Here is a 12,157-nt window from a genome sequence, read left to right as displayed (position 1 = left end):
AACCTAATACTTGTATCAGATTATAATTCCACAACTCTATATAAGGTCAACAAAGTGGCATGCTAGAGAAGAGACTCTTTGCATATCATAATTTCTCATTTACATTTTTAATAAATTTAACTTTTTAAATATATCCCAGGTGGTAACAGGATTTTTTCTCGTTGCCAAACTTTCAGAACGGCCCCGAGGTTCACTCAGCCTCCTATAAAATTGAGTACCGGGCCTTTCCCGGGGGTAAAAGGCGATCAGAGCGTGATGCCGACCACACCACCTCATTCTAGTGCCGAGGTCATGGAAAGCATGGGGCTCTACCTCCATGCCCCCCAAGTGCCTTCATGGCATGTTACAGGGATACCTTTTTTTTTTTTTTTTAATAATATTCGATACTATAAGTCTACCTATAAATAATCTTACCTGATGATGTCTGTCCATACGCAAATATGGTTCCATTAAAACCAACAACTGAAGAATCAACTATGGGTCGAGCAATTGTATTAAAAACGTGTGAATTATTAATTCCAGTATCAAAAACATGATCTGAAAATGAAATAAAGTTACAAAAAATATGGATTAGTTAAACACAACTGTTAATACAAGATTTACAAAGTACCAATTTAATCAGCTTTCCCTTAAAAAAAATAGAGATCAAGAATAGGATCCATTACAATACAGTTATTTTAATAACTATGATGTGAGGGAAGATAAAAGAAGTCTGGGACTTAGAAGAAAAGCAACAGAGTGGAATGACGTGCTTTACTAAGGGAAGGGATGTAGCACCACGACATAATAGCATTATTACAGTAAAACCTCTTACTTACTTACGGCTTTTAAGGAACCCAGAGGTTCACTGCTACCCTTACATAAGCCCGCCATCAGTTCCTATCCTGAGCAAGATTAATCCAGTCTTCACTTGCTTCAAGTAAAATTCACGTGTTTTCCCTAATCGTTTGTGGATTTTTTCCTAACATATTCACGTCATCCACAAAGACAAGCAGCAGATGTAACCCGTTCAGTTACAAACCCTCTCTGTTATCCTGGACTTTCCTAATGACATACTCTAGAGTAGGGGTTGGTAACCTTTTTGTAAGAGTGGGCCACAATGGTAAGTGAAGAAGACTTGGACTGGACATGATTTACAGTTAAATTAGTGATAAATATTATTCAAATATATCTACAGAATTACTCTCTTCATTAACACCAGAGTCAGTCAAATGAAAACAAGAAATATTTTTTTCTTTTCCGCAGAGGAATTTTATTTCTCAAAATAATCTCCACCAGTGTTTGGGCACTTATCCCACCTGCTCACCAGATTTTTGATTCCTTGTTCATAAAAGTCTTTTGGCTGCTAGTACACTACTGCAGCACTGCCTCAATCACGTCACCATCCATTGCAAACTGGCGCCCTCCCAGGTCACTTTTGAGCTTGCCAAAAATCTGGAAGTTGCAAGGTACGGTAACAAGTCCGAGCTGATTTTTGATACAATGTTCATAAAAGTCTTTTGGCTGCTGGTGGCACCACTGCTGCACTGCCTCAATCACGTCACAGTCTGTCGCAAACTGGCACCCTCCAGGACACTTCTGAGCTTGCAAGGTGACAAGTCCGGGCTGTAAGGGAGTTGTTTGAGCACCTCCCAGCACAGGTCACAAATGATATGCATGGTGCGCCGAGCTGTGTGTGGTTGCACATTGTCATGTAACAAAATGACAGTTTCACGCAAACAGCCAGATCGCTTGTTTTTGACAGCATGATGCAATTCAGTACAGAGGATTTTGGAGTATCGAGCGGTGGTGACAGATTCTTCTCTCCATGAAGTGGCAGAGTAATCGACGCTCTGAGTCAAATAACAGCATGAGCATCACTTTGCCTGCAATTGTGAAATTTCTTAACTTTTTTGGGGGTGATGTGCCGTGCTTCCACTGCATGCTGTGTCGCTTGCTCTGCGGTTCGTAGTGCTTGCACCATGTTTCATCCACTATCACAATACGTTTCAAGAAAGCCTCCCTCTCCTGTTCATAATGCATCAGATGTTGCAAACTTAGTCCCATTCAGTGTTGTTTCTGCTCACCTGTGACAGTTTGGCACTCATTTTGCACACACTTTACAGTACTTCAATCGGTCATGGATTATTGAGTATGCAGATCCATGACTGATATTCAGGTTCTGAGCCAATTCGTCCACTGTACACCTCCGATTGTCTGCTGCAACATTTTCTTCTGTGATGACTATGTGGGATTGACCAGGACGAGGGTCATCCTCTCATGATGTTCGCTCTTGTTGGTATTGCTTTGTCCACTCATACAGTCGGGCGTGCGACAAGCAGTTGTCCACGTACATCATCTTCATATGGTGACGAATTTCAATTGGTGAAATGTCTTCGGCAGCTAGAAATTGCACCACACTACAATGTGAGAACTTGGACACTCCGTTACTGTGAATGTCATCTTCGTCTTGCTGCTGCGCATCACTCCCTGCTAATGCAGGTTGGCCAACCTCACAGCTCTCAATCAGAAGTATCAACTCTAACATTTTCCCCCATGGCCACATGTAAACTAATTGTTGGCAGCAAATCTCTCGTTTTCATCTGTGAAGGTGTCATTTTGTTACACGACAATGCTCAGCACACCATGGATACCATTCGGGACCTGCGCTGGGAGGTGCTCGAACATTCCACTCATAGCCCGGACTTGTCACCTTGCGACTTCCAGATTTTCTTGCAAGCTCAAAAGTGACCTGGGAGGGTGCCAGTTTGCGATGGACGGTGATGTGATTGAGGCAGTGGTGCCACCAGCAGCTAAAGACTTTTATGAACAATGTATCAAAAATCTGGTGAGGAGGTGGGATAAGTGCCTAAACACTGGCAGTGATTATTTTGAGAAATAAAATTCCTCTGCAGAGAAAAAAATTATTTCTCGTTTTCATTTGACTAACCCTCGTAAATTATTTATTACATATTTAAAAATTGAATAAATAACATAACTAAACAACGTAGCATCTAAGTTATGTAAATTAGCCTCTGTAACACTGGTAGACTGCAAAATCTCAAAACAATATATGCTTCAGTTGTACAAATAGAAATATTACAATTTACACCTTATCTTTAATAAGAAGATTGTGGCTGAATTTTAGATGCAAGAAAATTTATATCCGTTTCGAAGTTGGTGTCTGATACACATAAGCAGTGATGGAAATGGTTATCAGTTATTCTTGAGCGAAATTTTGATTTTACATATTTCATTGAAAACATCTGCTCACTTATATAAGTGCTACCGAAAACTGTCAACATTTTAGCTGCAAGTTTTTTTTTTTTTTTTTTTTTTTTATGTTAGGAAACTGTGTAACTGAGACACATTTGTAAAATTGTACCCTGGTATTTGAATGAGATATTTCTTTCAATTCATCATTAGTCTGCATGCCAATGAGTTCAAGTTAGTACATTTCACATACTGTCTCTATTTGGCGAAAATGTTATGAAATAACCGAATATTCTTGGAATATGTATCAAAATCCTGAAATCGTGCATGAAATTCCTTCTGCAACAACTCTAACTTTCCACAAAATCTATTGTGCGAAACTGTGATACTTCCTTCTTGTGAAATACTCTTGCAACAAGGGAAATGGAAAAAGTTTTCTTTATTCAACTGTTATTAATTTATTTATATAGTTTTTGCCTTTCACCAGTGGGCCGGATAGAAGTTCATTGTGGTAGGTTGCCGACTCCGGCTCTAGATCAAAGTTAAAAAGTAAACGTGATAGTGCCTAAAACCACTCTGACGATCCCTAATAATTTCATCTACATATGGAGCTAATCTTCTCAAAAGAATATTGCACAAAATTTTGTACGACATCAACAAAAGTGAGATTCCTCGAAAGTTACCACAGTCTTGTCTCCCTTCTTAAAGATAGGTACAATTATGAACTCCTTCCATTGGTCTGGTACAATTTCCTTTTCCCAAATAGCGAGTACAAGCTAGGTAATATGCTTCCACCTTCTTGTATTAATTCTGCTGGAATTTGATCAATACCTGGAGACTTGCACTTTTTCAGATTTTCTATCACAATTTCGACTTCAGAAAGTGTGGGTTTGGCTATAAATGGCTTAGCAGTTTGTATTTGAATTTCGTCCCGATCATTTCTATTTTTCCTATGCACATTTAATAGTTGCCCAAAATAGTTTTTCCATCTCTTCAGGATTCAATGAGTCTGCAAACAAGTCACCATTCTCGTCCTAGATCACATTTACCCTTGTCTGATATCCGTTCTTAAATCCTTTTACGCCCTTATATAAATCTCTAATGTTTTTATTCTTACTATTTGTTTCTACCTCATTCAGTTTTTCCTTCAAGTAATCTCTCTTTTTATTCCTAAGTGTACGACTTGCTTCCTGTCTTTCATTGAAATAATTATATCTATTCACCTCAACTGGATCCTGTAAGAATTTCAATTTTGCTTGTTTCCTTCTTTCTACTACCATGCAACAATCTTCATCAAACCACGCTTTCTTTTCTTAGTTTCGTAATAACTACGAACCGGATTTTTATGTAATATCAAGGTGTGAAATATGTACATACTTATGTAAGAAAAATAAGCTGAATATGTATCAAAATATGTAAAATAATGAAAATATTTAATATCAATATCTGGCAGGTATAGGCTAGTTAAGACTGCGCATAAAGCAGCGGTAAGCAATATGTAGGCCTAATTACATAATAATTAGTAATTACTAATTAGAATGACGCTCCAGCTCATTGATTTAAATATATACTCACATGCTTTATATAATGTTCTGCAATTGATGTTAAGTGCAATAAAATAAACATTTTACTGACCACTGATTTAAGGCATCAAGTAATAAAAATTAACATCACTACTGTTCGTGTTAGACTTTCATTTTGTATTGTTTTTACTGGAAACATATTTGTAATTGCAACATTTCAGTTATTTTACATATTTGATGTGCAGTAAAGTACCAGGTATTTTTCGAGGTTCTCAGGAGTCATATTATGTCGCTGGTCTGTCAATATGCGCTTATATGCGGAAAAAAGATCTTTCCACATCACAGGATGTTGCTGGAGCAAACTTCAACAGATGGAATTTGCCTGGCACAATATCAGCAGGAGGATCTTGAAGTTCTCCATTGAGGATTCTGCAGACTGCAGTGAAAGTTGAGTATCCTGGATTCCTTTCCAGTTGGTATATTTTACATTTATAACTTTTTAGGTTTATTATACCTATATTCCTTTGTCATAACTGCTTGGAACTTATTCAACACCTTTTGTCCAACATCTCCCCGCACTACAGTAAGTCTCTGTTTGACATCCTCCACAATATCAAGTGACTCTTGTAGCACAAGTCCCTGAGTCTCTAACTTATTTATACTGTCAGGAATAAAACTGAAGTGCTGGGTAACTTTCGGTGCTGGACCCCGGACTCATTTCACCGGCATTATCACCATCTCATTCAGACACTAAATAACCTAAGATGTTGATAAAGCATCGTAAAATAACCGTCTAAAAAAAAAATAAAATAAAACTGAAGTTTCCATGAATGTAAGCAATGGAGCTTTCCACATTTCACTCACTGAAGGAATCTTGCAATTCATGCATACAAATTGCCGATTCTTTTGGAAATGAGTTTACTATAGATCTTATGGCTTCAAAATTGTCATTGCAAAACTTCACGGCCTCAAGTCAAGTGCACCACCTTGTTAGAACTGGTTCAGGGGGTATTGGTTAATTGATATCTGTAGCACTGCACACGCTGTGGGGCTTTAAGAAACACTTTCTTTGTTGTAGAAATGACCTTATTTACTTGAGGAAAGTTATTTCACACTTCTTCGGCAACTTGTTGAAGTCCATGTGCTACACAGGTGAAATAGACCATGTTGGATGAGAGAACTATAAAACTTCACGTGAGATTGGTTTCTTCAGTTCATTCTGACATCAAACTAGTTAAGAAATAAGAAGTTTGGTGAATAGTATTTCATCCCGCAATTTACACGCATTATTTCTTCTTTACAGAAAATGAGTAAAACGTTTACCAAGGTTAGGGCTAAGTGGACAACTGGGGACCTTAAATTGGCCTTCAGGCAATCAAGTCAGGATTGCCTGTAGCTGCTGCATCCCATCAGTACAGCATCCCCAGCAGAACACTATGAGACTGGATGATTAGAAATAAGAGTCCAGAAAGAAAACTTCGAAGGCATGCAGTTCTTAGTCCAATCTAGAACTAAGAGGATAGTTCATCTGCAGCAAGTTGGATTCAGTTTGACAAGACTGCAAGTTCGATCATGCTGTTGCAAAATATGTGAGGAAAATAACATCTTGCACCTATTCAAAAATGAAATAGCTGAGAAGGATTGCTTGTACGGCTTTCTCAAAAAGTTTCCAGACATTGTGCTGAGAAAAGTGGAAAATTTAAGTTACAGGAGACTGATGAGACTTAACAAGGAAATAGTTTCAGACTTCTTTGACCTCCTTAAAAAAACTCTAATTGAGTTAGATTCGTGTAATAAGTTACTTAGTATACAATGTGGATGAAAGTGGGTTACAACTGACATACAGCAGTTATCAATTGGTGTTAACCCAAAAAGAAAGCGACTCCATACAGCAATTCACAGTGACAGGGGCAAAACTGTAACAGTGATGGCTTGCACCAATGCCACAGGATCTAACTGGATACCGCCAATGATCCTCTACAAAGGAAAGTATGCCAAAAATGAATTTGGAGATGATCTCCCTAATGGGAATATTATTGACATGACTCTGAAAGGATACATTACGAATGAGGAATTATGCAAATTCCTATGTCATTTCAATGCCAATCGATTGCCAGGAAGAGCATTGTTGTTTCCAGACAGGCATCGAACCCACTTCGATTTTTCTGTAATTGATGTTGCACAAGAATTGAGTATTCCACTGTTCAATCTCTCAGCACACTGCAGTCATGAACTTCAGCCATTCAACAATAACTTTTATAAGCCACTGAAAGTTTTCCAGAGCGTAGAACTAGATAATTTCAGAAGAAAGAATCCTGGAAGATCTTTGGAAAAGCTTCAGTTCCCCAAATTGTTTGCCCATACATGGATGTGTGCTGCCACTCCAAAAAATGCTGCATCAGGTTTCAAATCTACAGGAATTTATCTTTATAATCCACAAATCATACCTGATGCAGCATTTGCTCCAAGCAATGTTTCAGACCATCCAACTCCAGAAGAGCCATCAAGATCTAGGACCATTCAAGAAACCCCACAACAAGAGTCTGAGATAGAACACGAAACAAGAACACAACAACTCTGACCATATCATCATCTCATTCCCTTCACAAACTCCTTCCTACACACAAAACTGTTTGAAATCCCGTAAAATATCGTCAGTTCCTCAATGCGAAAGCCACACTCTTCAACAGAAGCTTGTTTCAAACTTCAACATCCGGAGCCATAAAAAGTTCCAAAGTTCCGAACGGAAAGAATAAAACTGAATTGTATTGTGGTGATTGCGGAAGGTTTTATTTCAACAAGAAGAGCAGGGATAGCTGGACAGTGTGTTCAGTGAGAAGTGTGGTACCATGAGAAGTGCGACAATGGAAATATACTTCTCACATTATGTGATGAAGGCTGTGCTTCTTTAAGTGAAAGTAAAGTGTGATTTTCTGTAGGACCTACTTATTTATTTATTTAATCTGACAGGATTAAGGCCATAAGGTATAGCACATATAAATACAAAAAAGAAATACAAACACTGATGAAAATAATACAAATTAAATTAAAGCCCTATAGAGGGTCAACAGGGTCAATAGAACACTATAGTGCTCTCGAGCTAATACAAGGAAAAAAGAAATAAAAACAGAGATAGCAATGATGATAGTGATAACTAATTTAATAACAATACTTACACAATTATTTGAAATTAGCATTCAGTGTATTCCAAATCTCACCGGACCAGTGGACAACAATGACGTCACGCTGCTGCGAAATCGGAACAAAACTGCTGGAAGGTTCGATGGCTATCATGGTAGCTGTACAAGTTGTTGTCTGTGCTACGCTAGCAAGATTTTGCGAAATTTCCGTACTGTCATCTCGTTCAAAGAAAAGAGAGCATAAACAATTTATTTCTTGAACCGGTAGTAATAACAGGTCCATTGACATGTTCGCTCATAAGCCATTAACATATTGTTTTTACGTTGTGCTCATTACAAACAATACAGCAGAACCAAAGCAGAACACCGCCATGACAACAGTGCACAATGTCATTCATCTGCTAATTTCCGCCCTATACAAGAACCAATCAGATTCACTGATGGTGGCTGTGATGGAGACTGCCACCACCTCTGCAAGCTGATGGAACCAGTGCAACACCGGTGGAGCATCAGTGACGTCATCATTGAAATTCGGAACACCGTGATGCCATCAGATTGCTCAGTGCTGAGATTCGGAATACAATCAATAGGACCTACAAAGTTGTGGACATGATAAACAGTTTTGTTTTGTCCCCATTAAGTAAGGACTTATAAATCGAACCAAGGACTTCTCTGGTAGCTATCTAGGCCTATATATTGATATGTGTTCTATTAATTGCTTGAATTAAGTTAACGTTATTTTAATAAATTTGTTCAGTTCCAGTGTGAAAATAAATAGCAATGTAATTACCTGTCTGGCATCATTATAGGCCTATTTGTTATTGAACATAACAGGCAAAGCCCAATTACAATGTTCAAGACTGACAAACTAATTTATATAATAATTTAACTTGTGAAGGAAGTTTTTGTTTCACTTGTTTCAGTTATTTTTTGGGTGCACTTTCCAACAGAGGCAATGGTATTTCTCCTAAGGTTAGAGCTCAGTTTAGGTGTGTGTGTGTGTGTGTGTGTGTGTGTGTGTGTGTGTGTGTGTGTGTGTGTGTGTGTGTGTTAATCGAAAAAAAATGTCATATAAACATGCATCCTATTCTCAATATTTTCTAGCCCCTAATTTTCGATTAATACACACAGGCCTAAACTGGGCTCTAACCTTGGGGGAAATGCCGCTGTCCCTGTTCGGAAGCGTGCCCTTTTTTTATTCACAACTAATAAGTTGTTACGGTACATAATTTTGAGGTTAAGAAGCAAAAATGTTTAGGCACAAAATTTAACGTAGCCTAAATGTTATATATAGGCATACAATATGATGTAATACTCTTCATGGTGTGCCATTATTATCCACCTGTCAGGTATGGCTCCTATGACAGTTGCAGAAAGAATGAGAAACCATAGGCAAAATAGAAACAAAGAAAAACAAATCCAGAGCTTCAGGAAAAAGGAAAGAGATTGAGAGCATATAGAAATACTTGAGATGTAAAATGAATAAGAAAGAAACTGATGGAGAAAGGATTTGGGAAGGAGCAAGGAAGAGAGTTCAGAGAGAATGACAAAAGTTACAAGCTGCTCAACCTCAGATAACAGTGGCATCAACATCAAAGATTTCACCACAAATAAGAGGCAAGGCTATCAAAATGGGTTGAACGCAATCTTCCAAAATATCCAACAAACTAAGTTCATGTTCTTTCCAACACCATTCAAAATGTGTTACCTTCAAAGGTAAAAATACTTTCTGAAAACCTTAAACTCTATTTGATAGGTGAGCTACAGGAAAAGAAGAAACTAAGTGAAGTGATACAGTTCTACAGAAGATATAGGCATAAGCAGAGTAAGACCAGAAAAGAAGGAATATGTTTGTGAAAAATCTTGAATCTGGAAAGCGGAAAATACAAAACCGTATTTTAATCGTGAAAATTCAAGAGGCATACAGTTTGTTAAAAAAAAAAAAAAGCATAATTTTAAAATAGGATTATCCATGTTTAAAACACTGAGACCACCGGAAGTATTTCCCACATCATGCAAAGATCACGATGTGTGCATATCTTGAAAACATAGAAATGCTTGTGGAAAGGCTGAATAAAATAAATATCAATATTTGCACTTCCAGCTGATGAAATTAAGATGACTGAATCCAAAATTTGGGTATGTAAGGCACACTTCGAAACAAATCTTTTAGTTATTATTGCAAAATTAAGTTGAATAGAATAACTTAATACTATCAGCGTGTCTCATAACGTAATCAAACACTTGTCCCATACGTAGGCCTAACTTACACCTCTCAGAAATTATATTTTTGTGACTGGAACATGTAAAGGAAAATATTTGATCTGATGGTATATGTGGATTCCCGCACTGCTGAGCACCAAAAAGCATTTTTAATTACAATTTCAGAATTTTCACTTTTAAAAACTGTAAATTATATTCTTGCATAGGCCTATACGAATCTGCGACAGGTTAGATTTGGTGAAAGCTTTTGTTACGCCTTGCATATACGATAAACTGCATCTCCACAAGCACCAAATATCTTACAAATTCAACGATTTACACTTCCGAAATCACCGGAACTACCTCAGTGTTAGTTCACGTAGGCCTCTGCCCCTTTGAGGTCCATTCATTTTGTACTACTTCTATCTGAATGGTATTTTAATTAAGTACTTACCAAACGAAAATGTATCACCTTTCTGTTTCCCCTCGTTATCAATTTGAAAAATTGTGTCGTTCTTAACATGCCAGTGAAGAGCAAATCCTTCACTCTCTTCTCTTTCTATCAAAGGTCGAACTTTAACTGCAACTTTTATTTTGTCAGACATATTAAAAATTCAGAAAGTCTAAAAAGTGACCAACGAAATAATTAACACCGCATGTAAATATTCAGCTACAAACACAATCACTCGTTAGCATCCATCACTATATAGGCTATATTTATATAATCGGTCTGTTTAGGATGACTGAACCCCGTACATAACCGTTACCTCTTCATTCGAATACCGCACTCTTTTTCCTGATTGGTAGATTTCAAGGCAGAGCAGCCAACCTCAACACCTCAACCTTAACCTCCAAGTAACTTGATATCACTTGATTTATAACCACAGTCCACTATATAGTAGCACAGTCTACTATATACAGTCGCGAAGCTCAATGTGTAGTAAAAATGTAAACATGGGTAGTTGCCCACCACTAGGATCGCTACTATCGTCTTTAGAGTTGAGCTTAAACGATATTTTCAAGTATCTGTGACAACTGTGACTGTGACAATTAAATATCTGTGACTTTTATCTGTGATTTTGTCACACCGATATTTTATATCGCTAAGTAAGCACAATATGCATGAATTATACCGATATTTTGTCACACCGATAAAAATTAACAGGAAATATTGAAGAGCAGTGCAATGTGAATACGATTTCTCTATACACGCCACATTTCAGTGGTTTATATGGGAAAATCCAACAAATAAATTATGTACATGTACCATTAACAAATAAATACTAATCTAACTGAACAGTAACATGTAAAAAGTTAACATATACCAAGAAGTTATATCGTAGTTGATTGTAGATACGAAATCAGTTGATAATTTTTAATGTAGTTGGTACGGAGAAATTGAGGTTATGTGATTATCCTAATCGTTTTAAAAATTGATCCTTTTTATTGTATATAATATAATCGATAAATTATTTTAAGTCGTGCATTAACATTATAATATTGAGTCAGAATAAAAATTAACGAAACGTAAGTATTCGGAAAAACAATAGAAAATAATTACAGAACAAGACAGTTGTTCAGACAGGATTTTACACAAGATAAAGTATTGGTAACCAATGGTATTATTATTATTATTATTATTATTATTATTATTATTATTATTATTATTATTATTATTATTTAAATCGTGTAATCACTACATCATTTATAATAAGATGGTGAAACTAGCGCTGAAGTAGTTTCGGCAATTTCGGATGTGAAAATCATTGCATTTATAAGGAATTTTTTTGTGGAGAGACAGTTGCTCAGGTTAAACTAGCGCTGAGGTAGTTTCGGTGATTTCGGAAGTGAAAATCGTCGAATTTGATTGTTTGTGGAGATGCAGTTGATCGTATATCTAAGGCATAACAAAGCCTAAACTAACCAAACCTAACCTGTCACAGATTCGTATATGCATGGTGTATAAGGGTAATACGAAGGAAACTACCTCAAGGTTAGTTTAGTCTCGTTCGGTTTTAATTCTATAGGTGCTGTTGTCGGCTTGTGAGAAATGCTTCGAAAGTTCGGAAGAGCATAACGTTCAGTGATACGGAATGAACT

At 37.0% G+C, this 12,157-nt stretch overlaps 1 protein-coding gene across 1 annotated transcript in view; it reads right to left on the bottom strand.

The window, feature by feature from the left end:
• Positions 1-10,857, bottom strand: part of LOC138704917 (centromere-associated protein E-like) — a 284,997-nt gene extending 274,140 nt beyond the window's left edge. Inside the window, exons 1-2 of the mRNA XM_069833317.1 lie at positions 10,512-10,857; positions 415-537 (exon numbers count right to left, since the gene is read on the bottom strand). Coding sequence (XP_069689418.1) covers positions 415-537; positions 10,512-10,662 — 274 coding nt within the window. The 5' untranslated portion in view covers positions 10,663-10,857. The remainder of the gene's footprint in view (positions 1-414; positions 538-10,511) is intronic.
• Positions 10,858-12,157: the final 1,300 nt, after the last annotated feature.

Source organism: Periplaneta americana, chromosome 8 (genome assembly GCF_040183065.1).
Source record: "Periplaneta americana isolate PAMFEO1 chromosome 8, P.americana_PAMFEO1_priV1, whole genome shotgun sequence".
NCBI classification, from domain to species: domain Eukaryota; kingdom Metazoa; phylum Arthropoda; class Insecta; order Blattodea; family Blattidae; genus Periplaneta; species Periplaneta americana.
Note: the sequence above shows the minus strand (reverse complement) of the source record. Positions and strands in the feature narration are given on the sequence as shown.